Here is a 27,718-nt window from a genome sequence, read left to right on the forward strand (position 1 = left end):
ATATGCAGCCAACTTGTGTATCATTACCAGGACCCATGAATTGTACAATAATTGGGGCTCCGAAACTCTCCAAGTTTTCAACTTCAGTTTTTGTAACACCACTTCCAATTACAAGTGAGTGTGTTTCTAAAGTGCTTGTGAACATATGCATGCAGATTTGGGGCGATGGGTATTAGCACACAGCAATGGAGAGGCAAAATTGGTTGCTTCGTGCAACCCCGGGCGAAAACAGTTACGGGACACAGTGGACTTACATTGAAGGCCATACCACCTGTTGCTAGATTCCTAGTCTAGTGATACTCGCTATGTGTGGAGATGTCGAGCCTAACCCTGGTCCCAAGTCAAATGCTAATAAACAAGCGAAGTTGACAGACACTGGAATAACTCGTGAAGAATCGACTGAACAAATGAGATTAAGGAGCGGCCATTCAGCATGCAATAACAGTAGTGACAATGAAGCACCTTGGACACCAATGTTAAACAAAATGTCATTGTAGACCTGAAAAAATGGCTTTTGTAACAGGCTGTATGGTCTAGAATTTTCTCTACATAGTCAGCAAATTGCAATTTCTCCATTCAGCCTGTGAACTCAGTTATTCAAATTTAGTATTTTTGGTCACCCTTCATCATATCAGCATAAAATTAGCATGTTGATTTTCAAGATTTTTTTTGTACATAGGTCACATCTTTTTTATATGCAGCCAACTACTTGTAGGACACATCCTGGTACTTTGACACAATTAGCATAATTTAGGCATCATGTGACTTATTACACTAATCAGCTTCTATGCATGGTATCCTTGAAAAATACTGAGTTTGAATTACTGAGTTCTCAGACTGTGTGGAGAGAATGCTTGCCAGGTTCACCATTCAGCCGTTTGTTTTCTAACCTACTACACAGGTTATGAAAAACCTTTAATGGAATTAATTTAGACAAGACATGCACACACATAACATACAGATAAAGGCAATTTGAATATTTTCAGAGTTTATACAAAAAAAAGTGATATGTGTTGCCTATACTAAGCAATGGGACATCCAGGTGTTTAGATTTGCCAGCAAAGTGTTCATCTCCAAAACACCTCTAAATAATCACAGTTTAAAAATTGAGTGTATCATTTATCAGTGTTGCTAAAAGTAAAAGCAATGTCAGTGCTTCTGCTAAGGTTGGGGAACCCAGGTTACAGAAAGGGAGAAAAAAGGGGGTAAAAATGCCAGTGTTTTCCTATAGAGTCTATGGCAATTTTGTTTGGGAACCCAGGTAAAGTGTAGTAAAGTGCAGCTTGGTTTGTATTCCAACTGTTTCAGCACAGTTGTGTGCAACATGTACAAAATGTTGCACACAGGAAGGAAATGAATATGATGTCACTCCACCATACATAATACTGATGTATGTTTGGGTATGTATTTCTAGTATATAATACAGTCAGGCGTTTTTGCTTTGGTGAAGTTCAGATGTAATCAGTACAGCCATGGTTCCTCCACATAGTGGTTTGAAGTTTTGTAAGTCAAAGTATTTATCAGATCACCTAAATATCCAAGATATATGGAAGACAAACAAAACATCATGTTGAATCATTTTTGAACATTTAACTAACTGTATAGTCAAATACAGGTATTTTTCAGCAGGATTTGATAAGAAGGTGGACAGGTGGAGTCTCTAAGCTTGATTGCTTTTTCAATTCATTAGAAATTTGTGAGATATGATACTTTAATGCCAATTTACATGTATGCGTTGTTGGAAAAGTACATTATTGGTTTTGCATGTACTGATAGTATTTCATGGCCTGGAGTAAAACTAACAAAAATCAACATATACACCATAGACTAGTATGGGTTCAGTATTTTAAAGATGCATGGATTGTTTCTCTGTTTCTCTTTTTCTCCATGAGAGTGATTAGAACTAATCCTTAGATAGTAATGAAGGCATTTACAAGGACAGACTAGGACAAAAGAAAATTCATCAAATCAAACAAGTTGATTGCAGTATTGTCATTTATGTCCAGTTAACAAACAATAGTGTCTTGACAAGACTGTTCAATATTTTTACATACAAAAGTTGGTATGTGTACAGTAACAAACATGTAAAGTTGTTCCGTCAAAATAGATTCTGTTTTGTGATCCATGTGGCCAGGTAATGTAGCCTGTGACTTGGAAATAAATTGTTTAAATTTTGTGGGTACTTTGTTCATAAAAACTACAACTTATTTCAGTTAAAATCAAGAAAAAACGTATCAGGGTCAATGTGCGATTTTTTGAAAAAAGTCAACATGTTATCAAAGTTTAGTCATATTATTATTAGAATCCAATATGGCTACCACATACTATAGTTAAAGATTGTCAATTTCATTTAAAAGAAGATGGGGATTCCAAAATTTCTTTATTATACTTCAAAAGGACCAGAAGTGAGTTTCCATATGGCAAACTTTTGGAGAGATGTTCAGAACTGTGATTTCAGTTACTTTATCCCTGAGATGCATTCTGCCTGCGGATGTAGTGATCACATGTGGGCGATGGTCTGACGTCCGTATATACATCATTGAATTACAAGCCTAAAGTAGTGACTATCAAAGAGCGAACAGGAAATCCGATGTGTACTTTTTCACATGTCTAGATTACATGCATATAAATCTGTCTCACATTATTTCTGTCTTATCTGGCAAAGTCTCAGTCAGTTCACATGACTTCATCAACTTTTCTTAGTGACAAATCTGGTCATATCACAACAAATAATCGTAATAAAGGGGGAGGGGACTCCGAACACCGTCAATATTATATCAAGTTGTTTCAGTGTAGTTCTTCTTTTTGAACATTTCAATAAATGGACAATGGCAATTTTGGATAATTTGTAGTTTTGGCTCAGTTGAATATATGGAGACAGCCATTTTAAAATGGAAGCCTACGATGTAAGAAACACTCTTATTGGTTCATAGGACCATGAGGTGTTTGATGTAAGAAACACTCTTATTGGTTCATAGGACCACGAGGTGTTTATTGTCACCAGTAAGATTAGACATTTGTTGCATGCTACTCTAAATGCAAATATACAATACGACTTCAAGTTCAAGTTTACATGTAAAGGTTTTGCCAATGGCGGAGGTTGGAAGCACTGAATTCAAAATGAATATGGTGACCCATACCTTCTATGTACATGATTTCATAAGTGACATATTTCCATTTCAATGAATATAAAAAGTACCAGCATATTTTACAACAAAATTTTCAAAAATGCATGCAGTACTCATTCACTGGTATACATGCACATATACCATGACAGGCAAACAGTTTGTATGAGATGCATATAGTGCGATGTACATTTGCACTGGCCACATATATTTGTAGTTAGTATCATCCAGCCTTGTATACAAAAACTGAAAATGATCTACATAGAATTTATGTACCTTAGAATGTTTTACCATACTTTTAATCTGCTATGCCATGAAATTTTATAATATGTGCATGTGTCTTTCATATATTTTTCATTCTTTTCATGTATGGAAGCTGTCGGCAAAGAGGATGCCATCCTTGACAAATTCTGTCGTGCAGAATAACAATTTCACACGTGTTTTATGATGATTGACAGGCTCAGTAGCATTCGTGTACGGATATTAAATTTCATGGTTATTAATGTAATAAATTTCCCATATTCTATTAATAAGTTTGAGTCTGTAAACAGAATAGAGCATGTAATGTAGTTTTGTAAATTACTTGTCGCCGTCACAACTCAGCGTGTCGTGCATGTTCAGCTAAGAAAAATAAGAATGATGTAAGGAAACGTTGACCCTGTCACCGTAAGTCTGTGACAAATATTCAGAATGCTTGTCTTAGCATTTTTCAACAGAAAAACGTCAAAAAATAGCTGTGCTGGACAGATTTAAGAATTTTCTACAAACTGTGTGCTAATATAGTAATATTAAAGTTTTTATTTGCTGTTCTAAGAATACCAAACTAGAGATTAAAAAAAGTCACGCAAGCGAAGCTGATTTTGTACTAGCTTGTTTAGTTAATGTCTATTGAGTCACGAAAAGTCATTTCACCACTCTACATTGCGCAACTTCTCTGAAAATAAGAGAAACAAATTATTCTACTTAGCCATGAACTGACCTCTGTACACTGGAGTAGGGAATTCTGGGATTGGTGCCCAATTACCCATGCTGATGTCACCACTATCCCTATTTATTAGTCAATAGCTTTAGTGTCTGTATCTAATGTTTCTAAATTACAATTCAATTACATAGAAACACTGATAATCGACTTGAGGACAACGCATAATATGATGCAATAAAATGTTCCCATTTCTGTATTTCAGCAGAAGATGACCATGGGCAGCATATAACAACAGGCTTATGGGTGGTGGTCGGTATATTGTCATTTTTGATCCTTGAAAAAATATTTACAGATGAAAATACAGATGATAGTGAAACAGAATCAACAACAAAAGTAAGTGTTACTAAGTCAAAACAAATAGAATTTATGTATATTTTATATATCATTACATTTGTTAAAATGTAAGAGACCAAGTTGTATATGTACTATTCTCGTGATTTATGTATATTCACCATTAATAGTCCACAAGATACTATTTAGATATTATCCCCAAATTTTGTCTTCATTTAGCGGAAGAAAATATGACTAATAATGTGTAACATAAGGGATCTTTTTACTACAAGTTTAAAACTAGTTATGTCATGAATACACCCCAATCTCTGTCTAAATTGTTTTGTTTACAAGATTTAAACTTGCATAACTTACCAAAGGTGCTATTTTGTGATCGAAAATCATATTGAAGATAATACCAGTAATCAGTAAAAGTGCATGAAGGCAGAAATAAGGCTGACTGGATTTTTCACTGATATATATTTTTACTTTTATCCTTCTTTTCCTTTCTCCTCCTCCCCCCCCCCTCCCCCCCCCCATACACACACAAAATAGGCTGTCAACAACCGTCATTTGAGAGTGACTCTTTCTACCATATGATGTAAAGTGTTTGATAATTTCTCTCTGTTGTACAATTTCAGAATGCAGAACATAGCCACCAGACACTTCTATCATCAGACAGTCCTACAGTAAAAACATCTAATCTCCGAGAAAGACATCACCACCACTCAAATGGAGTTGAAAAGAAGAAACAATCAGCTAATGGAACTGCAATCAGGAATGGACAAGCAAATGGACACGTCAAACAAAACGGTAGTTTACATTCAGTAAACAATTCTAAACCAGAAATCAAATGTACAGAAGAAAGACCAGAAAAAATTAAGGTAATTTGACTTTCAAAGAATTCCAATTGACATTTGATAATTACTTGAAAAACACATAAATTTAAATCTTTCCACCAACTACTGTGTAATTATCCCGGGAATGTTGATATTTTGCCAAGTTTACAACACGTCCATCTGCGTTGTGGGATTCTTCCAGAGGGACGTAACTATGACATTTGTTATCTAACCAGATCTTAGCGTGAATGTCTTGCTTGGGAAGAAATATAGCATGATTAGAACCCTTAAGATGAGTATTATCTGTGCATCTGTTCATCTTTAACGCCTATTTTTATGACAGTCACATCTGTGTCATCATTGGTCATGTATTCTTGAGACTTTCGGAGATGATAATAAATTGCGTGAAAGTTGCTATAGCTGTAAACTGAAGCATTATTAGGGAGCCATTACTTACGACAGTGTTCTCCAGAAATCAAAATTATAGAAGGATGTGAAAATGGGATGACATAGCAAGTTTGACAGGTAGACTTCTTGGTCAAAGCCATGGGAAAGAGAAATGAAACTACAAGATGTACATAAACTACTAAAGTATGAGCGTTAGTAGACTGTAAGATATGCCGTGCCATTCACCCCTAATTAGTCAACTCTTATTTGGATGCTGGCTGATAGGTATAGTACTAGTACAGCGTGTCATATCTGACAGAGGCATTGTGGGTAAATAGTATAACTACTGATGTACCATAACAGTACAGCTGTGAACAGCAAGATGAACTGAAGAGAACTCAGTGTTGACAATGAAAATAAAGCAGGGTGCAGTGACCAATGATAGCAGGGTGTAAAATATCAAAGTAGATTGCAAATTATTGATAGCAGGATGCTGAACTCTGGTAAAACCCCTTATAGAGAACACTAAGTGATAATTTAACCCCTGACAATATTCTATAGTGTTGTATATTGAATTTGCTGAGAGTGAGAGGTAAACTTGTATGTGTGTAGATGTAAACATGCTACTTTTGTTAATTATCTGTAAGACTACCTAGTGCCCTGTCACATTAACTTAGTTACATTATACTCACTTGAACCAATCCCCTTGGATGTTTCCATTTACACTTTCAAACCAATCTAAGATTACAAACTTACTGTTTCTGTATTTTGTTTTCAGATCACTGGCTACCTTAATTTACTTGCCAACTTTATAGATAATTTTACACATGGCTTAGCTGTAGCAGCCAGCTTTCTAATTAGTACAAAGGTGAGTACATCGTGGTCACGTTTGTGTATATATGTAATATGTGCTTGTGTTGCGTGTATGTGACTGTATGGATGGATGGATGGATGGGTGGATGGATTGCGAGCGCAGGCATGCAAATATGTAATGTGTGTAGACAAGTTGAATATGCAACTTTAAGGTTTCTGCTATTAAACCATAATTATTCAACCAAAATGATATTTGAAAAAAAAGATCACACCTATCAATTTTGTTTTAGACTTGAGCATCAAAAAGAAATGATACTTTTGTCGAGTCCAGTATGATTTAATTACTCAACGATTCTTTAAATTAAAAATTGTCACCCAGGCTAACAAAACTTTTCCCCAGAAAATGAAGTCTTATTATGCTCACTGTGTTACTGGTATTGGAATAGTCTGAGCTACCAGCCAGTTGAAAATATTCTTAACTTGTGCCAGACAGTGTGTGAAGTAGGTCAGAGTAAGATTTATTAGTGTATCTGCTGGCAGACTATTGATGTGGGTGTTAAATACTGGCTGTTAAAAGTGTGTGTGACCATAGAAATGCTGCTGTTGTGTTATTTGATCACTGTGCAGTCAAGAGGTGAGGTGAAAGAAGTGTCAGCCGAGTTTCACTACTGCACGTAAATGTAACTCATTCATTGTGAGCATGTACTAGCTGTTCTCACTTCCCATGATACACATGTGATCCCATCAATGTTTTGGATATAGGATTGTATCAGTACTTTTAGTCATGTTTTATGATGTATATAAACCACAGCTGAATCACAGATTAGTAGATATAAATTGCAGTGTTTTCACAAAAGTTTCAGAATCATGGTAGACAGAGGGATAAAACTGACATAGCTTTCATCATACCATATGTAAAGTTGGTATTCTTGGTAAAATACCTTGGTAGCTCAGGGACATTTTACCCCACGTACTGCCCCTTGAATAACAAACATACTGAAATACTAAAAGTAAGGTTGCCCTTCTTGTTCACATATATATACACATTCTGAGTTTAGGAATCAGGAGAATTTTAACCTCCAAAATATGAATACCAGTGTCCTTTCAAAATATGAATACTAGCTGTAAGTGTTCTTTCTGCACGTACCACTAATCTTCATCATAATAGTGCTCTGTACTTTTAAGACATAGCCTGGATGCATGCTCTTAGTAGTGTCAGGCACTTTCATGAGAGAACACAAAATATCATGTTACAGAGTGATGTGATGTACAGCTCCTGGCAATGTCTGGGTAAAAAGTATTGCTTTCTTCTTAGGTGAAAGATTTGACAGACAGATCATGTTGTTTTTTAACCACATTTGTATAAAATACACGAATGTAGGACCTAGATAGAAAGCTTCTGTTACATTCATGATTTGTGTGAAATATTTAGTTCGATTTGTTCAATACAGTACCAAAAGGTTTTCAATCAAGATGTGTTTTTCTGTGGGTTGGCAAATGAGGTGTTTGTAGTGATTTAAACATCAAACAATGTACATAATATTCTTTAACCAAAATAAGACGACTTAACAAGAAATACACCTCAGGAAATAAATTTTTTTCAACTGTTGTTGTTACTTTGTTCAAGAAAACTCCAATCCATTATCAGTTAAAATCAAGGGGAAAAATCACTTTGTAAATCTTTGAAATAGCGGTCAAAATGATATAAAAATGAAGTCATTTTAGATTCCAATATGGCCACCGAATCCAATATGGCCGACAAATACTGTTACTCTATAGGAAAATAGAAGGTTGCTGCTTTCCTTGAAAACAAGATGGTGGACTCCAAATTTCTTTATTACTTTAAAAGGACCAGGTGCAAGATTCTGTATGGCAAAATTTGGAGAGATTTGAAGAACTTTGATTTTCGGTAAAATTTGTTGCAGTGTATATTCTGCCTTAAATCATCAAACATACTTACATTTATTGCCAAATATGAAGACTTAAAGCAAGCTGCACGGCATGAAAATTTCATAAAAAGTATATCATGTATGTTGTTTTGTTTAGGGGAAGGTAGTTTTAACAGATAATGCACCTACATACAGGTTATTCGTGGTTGCCGTCACTCCATCATGACTTTCGACATTCTAACTTGTTTCATGGAAATGATATTATGTCATTATCTAGTAATATCCCCTGAAATTGTCATTAGTGTAAGCTGATTTGAATTGTCGTGACGCCATTTTGTCAGCTTACAGCAATCCACGTTAGCTGAATTCACCCTAGGGAATTAACTACATGCCTCTGAGTTGGACATAAATACATAAGTACATGAAATTCTGTGGGATGTTGGTGATATTTGAGACTTTTGATTGCCGGAATCGCTAGTATTAAACTAATCTTGGTTTGAAGATTTACGACAAATATACTGTAACATTTTTCCATGATTCAGTAGACAGTCCTTTGCAAATGTTTAGTCTGTTTCCTGTACTGTGTGACTCCGATAGCTCTGTCTTTTTTGTTTAAAGAATACAAGAGTAACTGAGTTCATCATTGTCATAAACTGACTTTACCTTTACAATTGTAAAATGGGAATTGTTTTACAATATGGAGAAAATTTAGATGATAAATTCATTGAATCGTCATGTTATATTAAAGTGGCCATATGGATGAGGATTGAGTATTTATTTTGGATTTTGAATTAATAAACAATTTTATCTTGGCCTCCTACTTGTAAAATCAATGTGAAACAACATATACCAAGTCAAAAGATTGACAAATATGTGTTTGTTATTGTACATACAATAACAAACTTTTTACACATTTTTTAACTTTTTGCAATGTATTGAGTTACGAACAGACTTTGTCAGTGTTGTTTCACATTAAATTTTCAAGTCGGATGCCATGATAAAATTATTTTATTAATTTAAAATCCAAAATAAGTATCCAATCCTCATCCATATGGCCACTTTAAGAAGTTCAGTGAAATGGCAAGGTATCTCATGTACGTTACCAGCGATACTTCACCAAAGACTGTATTTATCATCATCATGGCTATGCAGTATTTTCTGTAAATTTACAATTTGTAAAGAAATATCAAGGGAGGGTAGATGAGAAGAATTTCTTAGCGCTATCAAGAATATCAAATTTGAAGTAATTCAACAATAAACGAGATCAAAAGGATTAAAAGCTGCTACATGTATAAACGTCAAACAAATAAATTTGCCCATGGCAGCTGAAAGGTATACAGGATATGCCGTTACCTGGTAATTGACGAAAACTGGACTGTATCTTAGCTAGAAATATGTACAATTTAACACGGCATGCTGTGAATTCAATATGACGTACTACTTGTTTGGGTAATTGAGTATAGTTGAAATCGTCAGGAGATGAAACACATTTCCTGTTCACTGCCAATAAGATAATGGTTAATTCTATATCATAGCAACGCAGCTGAATCTGAATATTTGACAATATCCCTCACCCGAGGTAGTACATTAGTTGATAAAACGGACTGCCACACTAAGAAGTTGATTAATAAAAAATACTACTTCACTAGGGAGTTGGCTGATAAAAAGACTACCTCACTAGGGAGTTGATTAATGAAAAGAATACCTCACTAGAGAGTTTACTTATAAAAAAGACTTCCACTAGGGAGTTGACTGATTAAACAAAGCTACATCACTAGAGAACCAGTCAATAGTAAGAGTTCTTCACTACAGAGTTAGCTGAAAAGAAATGACTACCTTACTAGGGAGTCAGGCAACAAAAGACTACTTCACTAGGGAGTTTATTGATAAAAAATACCTCACTAGGGGGTTGATTGATAATAAGCCATCTCGCTAAGGAGTCAAGTGGTAATCAGAAATGAACAAACATGGGGCAGGCCACGGTGGGTGGGGAAGGATGGATAATGGATAAATAGACATGTACTTTGGAAGTCAAATGACAAACTCACCTTTTTAGAGTGTTCAATAACATTCATATCTAGACCTCTCTGAATTTTCACTAGGGATTAATAGTGGATAATTGGGACCTCCTTTGTGGAGAGTCAAGTAGCAATTTTAACTGAATCACTCTTGAAATGATGTTATGTGAAAGAAGTAGACCATTATAACTGAAACATGTAAATCAACACAGTCAAACAGATCTTATATCAAGGAGAATTTGATCACAACCGCACTATGCTACATAAGGGTTTCTCTTAATCAGAATCAGGTGATGAATAGATCTTCTCACTAGGGAGTCATTTCATGAACTGATCACCTAACTAAGGAGTCTGGCCACAAATGGACCTATACCTACTAGGGAGTCATTTTATGAACTGACCCCCTAACTAAGGAGTCTGGCCACAAATAGTCCCATCTACTAGGAGTCTATTCTATTGATTGATCTTAATTCCTGTCTCCAAATCAGATTATGGATGATTGGGGCAATAAAGATGCTTCATTATAGTAAAAATACTCACTACTCAGACACGCATGTACTGAAGAAACTGAAGAACTATAGTAGCTGAATGACACATTAGCGAGTTTTACTGTGAATAAATATATTTATGATGATAACATATTTCTCATTTTGATTTTTTTTGGAAAGTATCATAATTTGTAAGATATGGTAGATGTGAATTTATTGTGTTGTTATTATAACATACTTGTCACTGAACATCATAAGAGAAAAAAAACTGAAAATAAAAGTGTTGTAATTTCTAAGATGTTTATTGTTTTATTTCAAGAGTGCAATAGTGTGTATTCTTAGAAGTTTTAATAGTCTTTTTGTATCGCATTGAACCATAATAACTTGAATTCCTTACTCTCTTCCAGATGGGTTTATTAACAACTGCAGCCATTATGTTACATGAAATACCACATGAGGTAAGAAATGTCTCAAATTATATTACTGTTTCAAATGTTTACAAGTTTTGAATTGTTGTGATCTCTGTAAAGCAAAGATGATGATAATAATGGTAAATATTACCTAAGGAGGAATGCCACAGTTTGAAATGATTGCTTTATTTGGAGGTGAGAAGCACTTACAGTCACGAATATCTATGTTCTTCTACTGAATATGCATATCTGCTGACTACAATGAGGCAGTACAAGTCCATGACATGGACCTCCACTGAATATTGAATGAGGTACAAGTTTCAAGTCGGTTTTTCTTGGTAGTTGTGTGTATAAATGCAAGTGATGTGAAATCATGAAGTGACTAGCCAGAAACCAACGTTTACAAAATTTAATATATATTTTCTGCAGTGCATTTTCTTTTGAAGCACCACCCTCTGCTATTTATAAACATACAATCTTTTCTCAAAAACTAGTATTACCATGAAAAGATGCTGAATTCCATGGACCTGAAAATTCTGTATTTTCAATATATTGGCACTTGTTTATGATAAAGCACAACTCAAAAATTTGAGCATAGAAAAAGTGACGTTAATTTACATATACTGTAAATGAAAGGCTTAAACAGTTCTAAATATGTCCCTGAAAACAATATTCAAAGTCATAAAATATGTGAGTATTGTTTGAAATGAATGAAAAAGTCAAGATTCAACTTGTTTTATGATTATTATTTAGTTGATGCTAGTGTTATGAAAGATGCTTTTAATACCTGTGAGTCCTTCTTAAAATTAGCATAATAGCTTTTATCTCCAAAATTATCTTCACAAAGCATCAAATGAAATGAAAATTTATAGACTCGCCAGTTTCATATTTGCTATTTAACGGATGACAATGTCGTGATAGATGTTTGTGAATTCTTTTGAAAAATTATCAGAATAGGAAAATGAATGAATAGATAAAGTTTACTTTGTTGTATGTTAGATAAACAGGTGATACAATAAAGCAATGATCTTTTGTCCAGTGAGCTGAGGATGTTGTTTTTTTGGCCCACATAATTCAATACATACAGACTGCTTATTATTTTTATAGCATCACAGATGACAGAATTAACATATCAAAAGACAGGGTTCAAATATAGCATTGGTCTTGTATCCAGTGTGCTGTGGATTTTGTTTTGTAAATTCAATCTGCAATGGTCTATGTGGATCACTTATTTGTTACTGTTCCTATTAAAGCTACCATTTGGAAAAAGTATGAAGTATTTTAATTTATTTTGATAAAAAATCTTAAAGTCAGTAACTGCTGGACAGATTAATCCAATTTTTTTTTCTCGGATGTTCAAAGGGATAGAACAATGAGAGACTGAACAATGCATGATAATTCAACTTTAGTCTATAAGGTATCCTGTATGAGGGCAGTCTCACATCTGAGTCAATCCCTTTTAGGAGCAGGCTAGCAAAGGCAGAGGAATACAATACATTTTACTGTCTAAATCACCATATCCTTGATATGTAAATTAACTATTAAAAAAAACATCAGAATGCATCAGACAAGTAAGTTTGATAGGTGGTAGTGATGTTCCTAGGGTTGTCCAGATGATGCATCATTCAATGTTAGGAGAGCTGATCAATGTTGTGCAATTCGATTGCAAAGTCAGTTCATTGTTTAGGATTATAGAAATGAATGGAAGTTTGCTATTCAGTTGTGCCACCGAGTCGTTTGTGATATTTTGATAAAACTTTGATCAAGATTGAAGAAAAATATATATTAAAGCACTACAACTTTTCTCTTTTTCTGTAGATTGGTGATTTTGCTATTCTTTTAAAATCTGGGTTTAACAGATGGGACGCTGCCAAAGCTCAAGTTACGACAGCCACAGGTGGTATGATAGGAGCCATTGTAACTCTTCTAGCAGAATCTGCTAAAGGAGCCGGTATGTAATAAATATACTATATGTTTTGTTTTCTGTCTGGCTATGGTGCTTACCATGGTGGGCAGTGATTAAATATGAATATTATCTCATGTAATTGTATACTTCCTATCTGCTGATTAAAAATTGATGTACGTATTTAAAGTCTTTTGAATACGTATTTCAAGGATAGTATTCCATAACTTTAACCTTTTTGAATCGTTTCTATGTATCTGGTTATCAATATCAGTCGTGTAATGTTCCATATACATGGTTATGTATATGGAAGATACATATCATGAACTTTGGGGAATCACAAAACTTTGCAACATGAGATCATATCATTTCTTATTTACTCAACCTAGGTAATGGAGAGAAGGAAAATGAAATTGATAGGTGCATGCATACGACAATATATGATTCCCTCTTGCCTTTCTCCCGTATTCCGTATCTTGTGGACTTTCTAACTTGCTCTCTGTGTTGCCACTCTCCACTAGTTGCTTCCCCCCCCCCCCCCCACCTTCCTTTTCCCAGTCACCGAATGTAGTGTTTTTCTCACTCCTCTCGCTTATCTCCACTCTTGGCTAGACATCACTCTACACCACACATACTACATGTAAACTTCCCCTTACTCCCATCTACCAGATTCAGTATCTAGTGTATTTTCTCACATTCTCTCTACATTCTCTCTACATTCTCTCTCTGTCTCTCTCTCTGTCTCTCTCTCCCTCTCTCTGTCTCTCTCTCTCTCTCTGTCTCTCTGTCTCTCTCTGTCTCTCTCTCTGTCTCTCTGTCTCTCTCTCTCTCTGTCTCTGTCTGTCTCTCTCTCTCTCTCTCTCTCTCTCTCTCTCTCTCTCTCTCTCTCTCTCTCTCTCTCTCTCTCTCTCTCTCTCTCTCTCTCTCTCTCTCTCTCTCTCTCTCTCTCTCTCTCTCTCTCTCTCTCCTTCCTTCCTTCCTGACCTAAAGTCTGACCCATATCTGGTGTATTTTCTTACTACCATTCAATTTCCATTCTCAACCAACTGTAACTCATTTTAAACCTCATTTTAAAGTTTAAACAAAAAACTGTAACCCATTAATCTTCAGTTCGTCCAGAATTTCTAATTGATAATCATATTTTATGTTTATTGCCATTGTACAGGTGACAGCACTGCATGCAAATTTCTAACTTACTTATCATATTTTGTGTATATTGCCACTGTACAGGTGACAGCACTGCCTGGGTCCTACCATTTACATCTGGTGGTTTTATTTACATTGCATTGGTTACCGTCGTACCAGATTTACTCAAAGAAACAAATCCTGTGTAAGTATTCAAAAAAATGTAGCTAAGAAAACAAAAGAAATCTTCCTTTCATTTATGTTGCTGCATGGTCTAACAATTTGTGGTATTCATTGAAACCCTTCAAAATGTAAGAATATACATTATGGTCATGCAGTTGTGTCAAGCATTCTGATTGGTTATCTTTATATTTCATAGTGCAGTTGTATCAAGCATTCTGATTGGTTATCTGTATATATAATAGTGCAATTTTGTCAAGCATTCTTATTGGTTATCTATATGTAATAGTGCAGTTGTGTCAAGTATTCCGATTGGTTATCTGTATATATAAAATAGTGTAGTTGTATTGACTTTTCTGATTGGTTATATTATCTTATTCAAAGAGATCCATAACCAGTACAATGCTCAAACGAAAATGCAATTTTTTACAAAAATCTTTTACAAAATTGAAATATATTATTTGTATGACAGGTATGTCTATATAATCTGAATTAAATCGTTTTATTAATATGTGTATTAATATGATTTATATACATGTACTGTACTTCCATATAATGAATTTTTGGTTTCTCATTTCTTTGATCCACAGGGAGTCCATAAAACAGGTTGTGTGTATGTGTAGTGGGGTGGCTATAATGGGACTGGTTACACTGATCGTTGATTAAACTCTGAAAAAAACCTGACAACATGCTGATGTCACTGAAGCACCATGCAGAGTTACACACAGATATCAAAGAAAGATGATAGAGGGGGCTGTTTAAAAAAAAAAATCAGCCTGTTGTCTGTGTCTGTTACATAGAACTAACCACTACATATGAACCTTCAAGTCACATGTTGGTCAAGTGATGCTACAGAAAACTAGTCACAAGAAGGCAAAATATTGAGCTCCGATTTTGTTACATGTGTTACCATTTCTCTATGTTGTGTTCACAGCTCATACATCTCTACACATTAGTAGTTTTTATCTGTTACTTTCTTTAGTGACTTAAATTTCTAAAACTCTATGAAATATTTTTACCAATTTATTTGACATTAGTTGTAGAAATGGAAAAACTGCTTGCCTTAGAAGCATAGGTGATTGTAAGTTATGACACAAAAATACTCGAGTGTAGTTAAAGTGATTTCTTTGTAATTATAAACATCTAGTACTCACAGTACACTGAAAAGCCAACATTGGCAGAACTTCAATCACTGCATATATGATTTGAATTTTTGAAATCATGATACCGATATATGAGCAAGTATTGATGCCTATCGTTGCTTTGATAATTAACCAAACTATTTTGTATCGCCAAGAACAGTTTACAATTATCCAATAATCTAGACTGAGCATGCTCAGACGCAAAGGACAATGGGATTATCTGTGATTATCGTATTACCTAATCTGGAATTACCAATGAAAAAAACCTCCCACAATGGTCAGGGTAACTATGAATTGATCATTCGTGGCTGCAAACAATGCAACAGTTTTGTTTACAATACCAATTCTTTAGTATTTATTATCACGTTTCCCATGATGCAACATTCAACATGGCGGGTTTGTATTTTATGTGGAAATCAAAATCTAGAGATGGACTTGAGGCAGTCCATCAAATCTTACAAGCCTTGCAATCCAAAATAGATAGTCTGAAGAATGCACAAAAGACGAAATCCCGTCTGAATATTGTCTTGTTATTTCAGTAAATATCAAAGTATTGAATCACATCTCAGAACACACATAGCATTTCAAGTTTCATCAGATAGTGTCGCACAAGTTTTCCCTCGACACTACTGTTTTTATCTCATTTTCTTTTCAATGCAAGAAATATGATTTATGCATTTGGTTTTTTTTATGCTAACTCATTTTATTGACTCAAAAAAAAATGACATTTACAGCTTGCAAACTACCACACTAAATTAATATAAAATGCTCTAACATATTTATGATGGAATAATTATCATAGTTGTTAGTTTAAAGAAACTAGTGCGCGATCCAAAGCCTTGTTTGTAGACATGTTTGTTTGTTACTACTACAGTGGCAACATTGGTTTCGATGAACTGAGGCAGATAAAAACTATTGTGTTTATTGTGGCATGTACATATTAAAGTGAGTGATGCCTTAGTGATGTGGGTATAATTCTAATAATGGTGACACTGGAAGTAAATGAAATATTACATTGGAACTGGGAGTCTATGATAATATATATGATAAAATTGAAAAATGTGTTTTCAGAGTTGTGCTAGTGTAATGTAAACGTCCATTGATAATGTCAACATGGTGTTTGTTTGTAGCTCGCTTGGTTTGTCGAAACCAATGTTACCTCTGTTGTATTTCATTATATTCTGACAAATATAAACTCAAAGTAGTTAATAGTATTGAAATCCACATACCTGTGTAGAATTTCAAATGAAAGTTTGGCAAAACTAAGAATATGTTGCCAGATAGAAAGTTTGGCTTACCCTAACTGTAATGTAAGAATGCAGGACCAGCTTGGAAGCCCTGGCTCTATGTGCATCAAACATTCTGAAAGTTGTATCTCGTAACAGACCAATCTAAATGCATGGACCTTCTTTGAATGTAGTTGTATATCAAGAAATGCTATTTTGTTGTCCGACATCCATATATGTTTTGTTTCAGTAACATGCCAGTCTCCATGGTATATAGAAGTGTTTTTTGCCACACATGCACTCAAACATTATCATGTGCAAAACTTTTCACAGAAAAACTCTCATTTTGTATTAATTTTGAGATTTTTTTTTTTACAAATTTTGAGTACAAATCATGCAATATACAAATTGTGTGTTCACACAGATAACTTTTTATAAATCTCCCAAACCTTTGTAATCATATGTTATATGATCTTTGTATATTTTCATTCTCTGTGAAATGACTGATATACATGCTAGTAAGCATTAGCCAATTTACAGAGTGGCTAATGCCAAAAAAAACGATATTTACACTGCTGCTGCCGTTGATTTCAATGATGGAAATTCACGTCTTCCATTGTGTGTGTAGTGTCAGCTATTTGAAAAAATGTATATAAAAAAGTATATGATCAATTTGTTCATAAATGTATACTCTACTCGCAGTAATATGAATAGTTCATAGTGGTTGTCATAAGGGTAGTAAATTGAGGAACTCATTCTTGCAAACCAGAGCTGTTATTTCTTCCGCAACACTGCAAAATAATGGCACGTTTTGGAAGGTACTATAAAAGAGCCTGTGGCTTGCAACGATGTGACAAACTATGATATACACCAGAAACAAATGGTAAAATCATATGAAAGTTGAGCGTCAAGAATTTTATGAACTTTTTGATATACCAATAAAAGAATTATTTTTTCAGATACAGTGACTAATTCATTGACAAATTTTATGAGATGTCGGTGATATTAATTTTAGGTTATGTAGATAGGTACTGTTAATTTGTAAAAGTGATTGCTTAGTTTTATTCAGGCTGATGATGGTTTATTAGATTTGCCAAATGATTGTGAAAACTTGTGACAAATGCAGAGGTAAATGAGAGCTTTAGCAGCCATAAGCTTCAGAACTTGTATCTCAATATTAGCCATCCAATCACAGTTGACTGTATTTCTAATACAACAGTCAACCAATCAGCTTTTGATTTTGTAGTTTGGCATCTGTTTGCCATCCAATCATAGTTGGCTATACTTCAGTAGTTGACCAATCGGATTTTGATAAGTAATTATTGATCTGTTTGTCATCCAATCATGATAGGCTATCAGCTAGTTTCTGGATTATGAGTAAATTTTCATATCATGACATGTCGGAAACCAAGTTAAGAATGAATGAATGAGTGCACCTCTTTGTAGCATTAGTAATGCACGAGCAAAAGACAACACGACTATAATGCATTGCTTCAACTGAACAAAAGCATGTCAGTATGGCGCCCTCTAGTGTCAGGAAATTTCAGAAAGAAACCAGTGTCAGACTAATATGGAAACTTTTAGTATCAGAAAGAATTAGTCACATACTAGAATAACCACAATGCCATGAAAGTCACACTGGCAAGGTAGACAGAGATTGAAAGTATTTAATTTTGTGAATGTACATGGGTGTAAGAGAAAGCAAGAGTAAAATAAGTATGCGACTTCACAAAAAGCCATATTTTAGAGTCAGAAAGAAGACTATTTTTAAAATCTATATTTTTATGACATTCAGTATAAGTCTAATGCATGTAACTACTACTACACACATTCTTTATTGGATCTGTTGGTATTTTTGCAATGTAATCTTTATATAATATATATTTTAACTTTGATACTTCCAGAATACTGTATCCAGTTCATAACAGAACATGAAACTGCATTGTTTATCCACTGAGAAACTTTGATCTGTGTTCTGTTATTTTTCTCACCATGATTATACAGTTTTGACATTTCTATTGTATCATATGTGAGATACATGCCTATAGGGACTAGCTTGAATGGTAACGGTAACTATCTTTAAAGGGGTACAGTCTGTAACAGAGGTCTTTTGGTGGTTAATTTTGTTTCATACGAAAGTGTTCATGCTTGGCTCTGATTATTGAAAAAATGTTGACAACTAAGTTGAGCAATTGATAGAGGTCTAACCAGGTGATGTACAACGACACTATGACATAATATTTTGGTAACTAAAGAATTTGTCAACACAGTCTCTGAGTTAGTCAAGAAACTATCTTGTCACTTTTCTCCCTCCACTGTCTAGCTCAGTGAGAAATCGTGAACAAGAAGTTATTCATGCAAATGAGTAAATCCCCCCAACTGTTAGAATGATGTACACAATGTATAAGTAGTGTCCTGATCGGACAAATCTCAGACCACTTCTCCTAGTGGTCCGAGGACAAAAAAAGAAATGTACCACATTTACTGAGTGAACCCCAGTTTATCATTGGGCAGAGTTCTTTAATTGAACATGAAAGACATGACATTAATGACTTTATGGGTGGCTTTGTTTGAATTTGAAATTTCATCTCCAGACATCATTGGTTGAGCTCAATGTGGAGAGAGATCTATGAAAATAGAGTCCACTGATAGCTTCTAGACTCTCTGTATGTTTAACCACCTAAATCTCACAGATTTGAGTTTTAGTATGTTCCACGGATTTATACTCAGATGTTAGCCAAAAATAGGCCTCCAGTTACAGACTGTGTCACTTTAATATCATAGCAAATTAGTTCTCAGTGCAGTCACTAACAACTACAGTATGTCTTAAGCAAAGAATTAATATGACTAAAATGTTGCTATCTAATGAGAAGTACTTGTGTAGCAGCAATGTTTGTGTTATTTTACTAGGTCAGCAGGGTAAGGCAAGGTGATGTCTAATGGTGTTGTGTATTTAACTCACATAACAATGCGTATATCAAAGATGTGTTGTGTATTTTACTGTTTCTTAATGACCACATGTAAATTCTATTTCATTCTAACGTCAAAAATAAAGACAATATATCATTTTATAATGGAGAATGTAATTTGTATTTTGAAAATGTAACATACATTTTATGCACTTTCCCACAGGTACTGTAGTTTTTACCATGACACAGACACACAGATACATTCAGACATGCATGCATGCATACATACATACATACATACATACATACATACATACATACATACATACATACATACATACATACATACATACATACATACATACATACATACATACATACACATACACATACACATACATGTACACATGCACACACACACACACACATACATGTACCAGGGCTGTGAGTCAGCTGCCCAACCCATAATGTATCTTTTGCGGTAAATGAATTAATACTTTCTCTTGAATTATTAGTCTTAAATTTCTTTTAAATCGTTTACTCATGAATATGAAAAATAATCACACGGTCAATACTTTGTGATTTATAAGTTTATTTTAATATATTTATCATTAGCAAGCAATCATAAAACAATATTTAATTTCATCCCTATTTGACAAAATTTCACTTGTACAGTACACATTGCGTATGTAATTTATATCTTTTCTACAATATTTAACACTACAACTGATTGGCTAGGAAGCAATTCCTATGATCTCAACAGCCAATGACAACCCTGGTAATTCAATGCCAGTGAAACAAATCTTTCGTCAGAAACACTGAAAAAGACACAAATTAGTTGACATTTTTGCATTGTTTACGCTGTTGGTTACCATGAATATAGTTGAATATTTAAAATCTAAAAGCTAAAACTAGAAAGATAATAGAATTGTATACAATATTTAGATGCCCATATATAGCATTGCACAGAGAATAATTGGTGGTATAAGAGTCATATGAGCTATACATCCAAATTTGATTGTGGTATGGTGCGGCGCCCTCTGGAGTTGTCTTCAAGTAATATATCAACCACTTTTCAATCCGCTGTATACTTCTAAAAAGTATTGGTTTGACAAACATCAAACTTTCCAGTTTTTACTTATTTCAGGAAGTATGAAGTGAGTTGAATAAAATTGCTCTCAATTGCAATTCCTTCTGCATTCAGAGAAACAAGAGAATGTTGATTTTACTTGCATACTTGAAAATTGAACTTGGATGTTTTTTCTTTGTGAATCCTGTCCATACAACACACATCAACTTTAACAACAATGGTTGATTGGGGCATTATATTAGTGCTGTTTTTATCCATGTCAAAAAAAAACATTATAAACTCAGCTTGTGCCTCCCTACATGCGCACATTCATTTCTCTTTGACTTTCAGATTTCAGAAAATCCAATGAATTTTCTCCAATAAATACATAATAATTTTATCCCCACTATTTTGAACCACATCAAATCCTGATGCAAGGCCAATTTGACTCTAAACCATTCAACTTGCAGTGATTCAAATAAAACATACTTGAAATATTAAGATAATGTCAGTTGTAACGTCACATATTTTTTGGTTTTTTAGCTCATCAGTCAATGAAATGACACCTCAAAACTCTTCACAATTGTATGATCTCATCCCTGACAGCATAGCAGTTTGCCCGACACTTCAGAATTCAAACCTTGATTTTAATCACTACGTCATGTTCACATTATTCCAGTCACCTCTTTTCCTTGTCTGTGCTTTAGATACAGTGATGTTGTGGGGTGATGTTGTGTGCACCTGACTGATGTTGTTCAGTAATACACAACTTACATCACATAGCTCCACCCTCCCCAATGCTTCTTGTGGGAATTTTACCATTTTCATCTGACACAGCGGGGAGATATAAAATGCAGTAATAATTTGTATCCATTTTGTGATAGAATGTGCCTCTGGAACCAATTTCCTTGAAAACAGAAGTTCTTAAAATCTTTCTAAACTTTGATATACAAAAGATTGTTCTTGGTCCTTTTGAAAATAATAATAAAAGAAATTTGGGGTCCACCATCTTGTTTTCAAGGAAATTGTCAATCTCTTATTTCCCATAGAGTTAAAACAGTATTTGGCAGCCATATTGGATGGTGGCCATATTGGATGGCAGCCATATTGGATGGCAGCCATATTGGATTCTAGAATGGATTAAATTTGATATAATTTTGATTTCTATTTAAAAATCTATGGTGAACCCCAATATTTTTCCTTCATTTGAACTGAGAATGGGGTCAAATTTTCTTGTAGTAAAAGAAAAAGTTCAAAGACTTTATTTCCGATGCACATTCAACATTGAAGTAAAACATTATGCATTGCTATGCTTGGGTTGAGTGAGACTTCAATACCATACAACGGTGAAAGGTTCTATACTAATGAAATGAACAAACTTGCATTGCACTGTATAACTTGTAGTCAACACAAACTGTCTAAAACATCACTTGCTTTTCTCATCTAATGCACAAACTGAGACTTATTGATATACATTTATGATGATAGCATTAGTGAGCAGTGTTCTCTTTAATATTCAAATTTGGTGATATTCATTTTCTACTAATAGGCATGACAGAGAGCCAATCACAAGCTTTGTTCTATCTTGGATTAGGTGTCGACACTCCATAACTGTATGGTAGCCTTGCTCTTACTGCACCATTAGCCTACAGATGTGGTTGGTCATTATCATCCTCATTTTACATCCACTCCAATTCTTGCTGTAGTTGTTCACCCTTCTCAGCTGACTTCTGGCAGTAGTAGGCAGCAGCCTGTTTGTTGCCAAGGTTAGACAGAATGTGGGCATATTCCAGGTAAATGGCAGCTATGAGTTTCTGTACAATGTGATAAGGAAATCTGACGAACAGACTAATAATATTCATCTCTGAACATTTCAAGGTTAAAAACCAATCCATGGTTCATTTCTTGTCAAAGCTTAGAATCATTTCATGTGAATAAATAATGATAATTCATGCATAAATGTGACTGTCAATTTAAAGCAATTACCATAAATTAGCTATTAGCATAGTCCTTTCAAGGTCAAAGGTAATATTTTGAATGCATACACAAACATGATTAATTTAACAGATAACACCTTAATTTATGGTCCCTGCATCAGTTTCATGTTTTGATTTCATTTGATTTTCATCAAACAACTTCTTAATGGCATCATGGCAGGGACAACATTGGTACGAAACTGAAAATACTACTTATTATGAGCTCAGTGATTGGCTCATGATATCATATGATAGCAACATGACACTAATCAAGCTGTCATGATTGTCATGTGATAACCATGTGATGACCACATGATATAAGATTATGACAAGGATATTAGTTTCTTCAGTTTCAGGGAGGAGTCCAAAATCAGCACAGGCCTCAGCAAAGAGAGCAGCTCTATCAAAATAATGCATGCTGAAAATAGAATATGAGACAAATAATCACTTCATTAGAAAGAAGTAACTTGTAATTTATGTCAACAAGACAAAATGCTTCGCTTTACTTTGTCATCAGAAAGAATTGGATTAGATTTTGACAAAACCAGTCAGCTGGCCTTGAGTACCACAAATTCTGTTTCACTTTTTTCACATGTGACCATTCAACTTAATGCTACACCTTAATTTATGGTAGCCCTGTAATACATACCTGTACAAGATCTCTAGTGCCTTGTGAAACAAACCCATTGATATCATCCCCGGCCCCTGCAATACATACCTGTACAGGGGGTGAACAAATCCACCGGTCCTGGGTCCAGGACTAGCAATTTTTTTGGGCGGAACACACAAATTTTACCTTGTCTGGTCCGTCGGACCAGTACCTTACTGTTAATAACTATGTTAAAAAGTCATATGAATATACAGATTCATAGGTAAGATTTTAATGTTTCACATTAGCGGGACCTTGGACCACTAATTCTTTCAGCAGGACCACTGGATTTTTAAGGCACTGGTCCGGGGACCACCAGTTCGCAAATGATTTGTTCACCCCTGCTGTACAAGATCTCTAGTGCCTTGTGAAACAAACCCAGTGATATCATCACTAGCCCCTGCAATACATACCTGTACAAGATCTCTAGTGCCTTGTGAAACAAACCCAGTGATATCATCACTAGCCCCTGCAATACATACCTGTATAGAATCTCTAGTGCCTTGTGAAACAAACCCAGTGATATCATCACTAGCCCCTGCAATACATACCTGTACAAGATCTCTAGTGCCTTGTGAAATAAACCCAGTGATATCATCACTAGCCCCTGCAATACATACCTGTACAGAATCTCTAGTGCCTTGTGAAACAAACCCAGTGATATCATCACCAGCACTGCCTTACTCTTCTGATTGACTTCCGGTTGACATAGATGATCTGCCCAACGTTTTAACACTTCGCAGCATTCTGAATATCCCAGTGTAGCCTAAAGAAATGTCAATATAAGAAAATATCTCAAACCATACATGAAACTACATCATATGCAATACACATTGAGATAGATCTTGGTTTTACCGTTGTTGTCTTCTAAAGATACTAGAGATACTTTTTACCTTTGAGCCCACTTTGTGTTATGCATCATCATTATATGTATATACATCAATGAGTACAAATTTCAAAGTTTTGATTGTACAGTCTGAAAGTTTAGGTTTGATACAGTTATTATCTAACACCAAACTGAGTTGAATTCTTACCTTGGCCAACCAAACAGCTGTCTGCCATCTGCCATATGTCTGTAGGTACCTACAGGCATCTAAACCTTTGTCTATTAGGCAAAGAAGTTGAACACCCTCTGTAAACAAAAACAGAATGTTAAAGTGTAGAGATTGAAATACACATGTGGAGTCAAGATAGTTCAATCAACCAATCAAGTCATTTATAAAGCACCAGTATCCAATACTAAGTGAAGTTTAGAGGTGCTGTACTATTACGTGGTTGCACGGTTAGTGTTGTTGGCTTGGAATCTACAAGCTGTCAGTTTAAGCCCAACACTATAACTGGTTTTTGAATGGCTAAAGACCTTGAACAAGATTTGAACAAGTGTTCCCAAGTCAACCTAGGTGAATAATTCTTTGAATTGATGGCCTGTACATGATAGGATAGTAGTTGCTACTTGGATTCTTTAATCCTGTGGATGTATACAGAGAATGCAATTCCCCAAGGAGTTAAGGAAGTTATACAGCTCTGTTGTGTTGATATAGGTCTGTGCCAGGGGTAATAATTGTACATTGCTATAATCATGAGATCCACTGTAGAAGGCAACTTTATAGATGGTTACATTTTAATATGAACGTATCACAATTCTAAATAATCCTGTCTGATTTTAATATTTCAGTGTGTCAGATAACAAAAGAAATACTAGGATAGTAGGATGTGTGTTTCAGGTTTTGACTCTGTACTGACCTGAGAGTTTTCCATTAGCAATCAAACTGGTGGCAACTAGTTTGATGGTACTTTGAGATGCCCCGGATGATCGTATCGTAGCAACCAAACAGGCACGTAGTGAGTCTTCATAGTAACACTCATTATCAGAATCGGTCTCTAGATATAACTGAACTGCTCTGTCAGTCTGAAGAAAAGATGATCATTATGATACCATACTCTTGTAACAGACTCATGTAAGATGTAGTAAAAACAAAAGTTTACTGAGTCTGTGCATTGGGGGCGCCCATCCAAATTGGCATCTCATTAAATTGTCACTAAGGAAATCTTTAGTAGGCATTTTTTAAGTCCATATCTTGTACATGTTGTGAACCGTTCAGAGGTTCACGAAAGAGATTATGGCAACAAAATTGGACGTACAGAATTTGAAGACAGTATATTATACATAATGACTTAAGAGGACGCAATTCAAGATGTTATAGATAGCTAATCAGATTATCCAACTTTCAATACACTGTCCAATCTTACCTGGTTCAGTAACATGAAATTCTCAGCACATTTTTTGGTGTGTTCATAGGTAGTTCTCTTGTTGTCGTGGAGATTGACTCTTTCTAGCTGATATCTCTGTAACAAGAAACATAAAAAGTTGAAAGTGCAAGATAGGATAGATAGGGTTTAATTTTTCTCAAATCACGTTCCTGAAGGCTTCATATGACAAAGTAGAAACACAATAGAAGACAATTTCATACTCCATAACAATCATCTGAAAGTATAAAGTAAATGACAATATGTCCATACCTGGTAAGACTGGTTGTCACACAGAACATCATAACACATATCAAGAGGAGCTTCAGACAGACAGTCACAGACTCTGACACTTCCTGGTTTGTCCAAACCTAACAAGTCTTGGTGACTGGAATCTCGTGGCAGAAACACATCAGAGGCTGGTTCTTGTTGTGGTAGTGATTCATGGGCATGCTATGAGAGACAATAATACACCACATATTAGATATTATGCACTGAAAGTTTATACAATTGGGCAAGTACTACACAATTTTGGTTTTTTGTGTTGCTTGTAAAAAGTCAGATTTTCACTGAGAATTTGTAAATTCTCATAGTTCAGTGGTCTGGCCATCCCCTAAGCATGTCTGGGTGAGGTGTTTTCAATCACCATGTACACTCTTATCCATTCCAAGTTCTGACCATCACATTGAATTTGGCTTATTTTCCTGATGCCTAGGTTTACTTTTGGGGGACAAGTCCGTCATACCGGGTAAATCATGCAAATCTTTGCTCTGAGACAAACTTTTTATTGGTGTCACTAGTTCCTTAACAAAAATCCAGCTAGTAACAGTTACTGGCTGGATTTTTGTGGAGAAGGGGAGGGGGGGGGGGGGGGGTGCACAGATCTGAATCAGATGATGCACTTCTGAAGTGTTATTGTCATATTTCTGATTTTAATACAAGACTGTAAATGAAACAGGCTGGCCCAATAGTCCAGCCCAGTCAAATAGCCCACCCTAATGGTCCAGCCCAGCCAAACAGCCAAGTCCAATGGTTCATCCCAGCCAAACAGTCAAGTCGAATGGTCCAGCCCAGCCAAACAGCCCAACTCAATGGCTAGGCCACTGCCCAGCCAAATGGCCCAGCCGAACAGCCCAGCCCAGCCCAGCCAAACAGCCAAGCCCAATGACCCAACCCAGCCAAACAGCTTAGCCCACCAACCAAGTGACCAAACCCAGCTGAACGGCCCAGCCCAAAGGCCCAGCCCAAAGGCCAAACCTAGCCAAACAGCCCAGCCCACCAGAACAGCCCAACAGCCCGCCCAATGGCCCAGCCTAGCAGCTCTGCTAAAGTTTTAGGATATGCCTTATATATCAAGATCCGCACCAACTGAACACAAAATCAGTTGGAGTGTCAAACTATTTTGCATCACAGTTGTCTCCATTGGAATAGATGTAAAAAAAATGTAAAACATGTATAACTTGTAGAATCTCAGAATGGTATACCTTACATGTAATACAAACCATTTTATTAGACTTTTGAGAGTTGACAAGATTCACTTTCAAGATCTTAGAAATAGAAAAACTTAAACAATTCTGGTAAAGAAAATAATTCTGTACAAAGAAAATCAAGACAAGCAAATTTGTAAAGAGTGGATGCATAAAAAGACTTCAAATCAGTTAGTTCTTAGTCTGAGAAAGAACATACTTCGACCTAAAGACAGAAAACCAATTCATTATCATAATATGATTGTCTTTTACCAAACCAGTGTGATCACTAATTTAGAATCTATCATGTGATCTTTTTAGTTGTTTGTTGTATGTCTCCAGAGATGTGGTAAGGGCACAATAACAGTCAAACAAATGTTATACCAGTTTTAGTAAATTCACATTTTATCTGTCATCAATGTTTTTATGTTGCCCAAAACAAAATCTCGAAAAAAACAACCATATTGTATACTTTATCGGAGCCTGGCCATGCAATATTACACTCAACAAGCACATGTGCTGGTGACATCCATGCACATATGATCCTCTAACATAGGAAAGTATGGAACTACGTATGCTGTATATAGTCATGTTAACTCAAGTCA

At 35.2% G+C, this 27,718-nt stretch overlaps 2 protein-coding genes across 5 annotated transcripts in view; one reads left to right on the forward strand and one right to left on the reverse strand.

Moving 5' to 3' along the window:
- Window positions 1-19,848, forward strand: part of LOC144446094 (zinc transporter ZIP13-like) — a 28,682-nt gene extending 8,834 nt beyond the window's left edge. Inside the window, exons 3-9 of one of the 2 annotated variants that reach the window (XM_078135798.1) lie at window positions 4,310-4,440; window positions 5,019-5,261; window positions 6,382-6,471; window positions 11,219-11,269; window positions 13,040-13,172; window positions 14,355-14,454; window positions 15,020-19,848. In XM_078135798.1, the coding sequence (XP_077991924.1) occupies window positions 4,310-4,440; window positions 5,019-5,261; window positions 6,382-6,471; window positions 11,219-11,269; window positions 13,040-13,172; window positions 14,355-14,454; window positions 15,020-15,095 (824 nt within the window). In that variant the 3' untranslated portion in view covers window positions 15,096-19,848. The remainder of the gene's footprint in view (window positions 1-4,309; window positions 4,441-5,018; window positions 5,262-6,381; window positions 6,472-11,218; window positions 11,270-13,039; window positions 13,173-14,354; window positions 14,455-15,019) is intronic. The other variant, XM_078135799.1, reaches the window with a different exon arrangement.
- Window positions 19,849-20,209: 361 nt separating this feature from the next.
- Window positions 20,210-27,718, reverse strand: part of LOC144446086 (WD repeat-containing protein 11-like) — a 33,536-nt gene continuing 26,027 nt past the window's right edge. For all 3 annotated transcript variants that reach the window (XM_078135787.1, XM_078135785.1, XM_078135786.1), the window contains 7 exons: window positions 25,921-26,100; window positions 25,651-25,746; window positions 25,144-25,309; window positions 24,435-24,532; window positions 24,021-24,166; window positions 23,089-23,169; window positions 20,210-22,590 (listed from right to left, as the gene is read on the reverse strand). In XM_078135787.1, coding sequence (XP_077991913.1) covers window positions 22,455-22,590; window positions 23,089-23,169; window positions 24,021-24,166; window positions 24,435-24,532; window positions 25,144-25,309; window positions 25,651-25,746; window positions 25,921-26,100 — 903 coding nt within the window. In that variant the 3' untranslated portion in view covers window positions 20,210-22,454. The remainder of the gene's footprint in view (window positions 22,591-23,088; window positions 23,170-24,020; window positions 24,167-24,434; window positions 24,533-25,143; window positions 25,310-25,650; window positions 25,747-25,920; window positions 26,101-27,718) is intronic.

Source organism: Glandiceps talaboti, chromosome 15, assembly GCF_964340395.1.
Source record: "Glandiceps talaboti chromosome 15, keGlaTala1.1, whole genome shotgun sequence".
NCBI lineage: Eukaryota > Metazoa > Hemichordata > Enteropneusta > Spengelidae > Glandiceps > Glandiceps talaboti.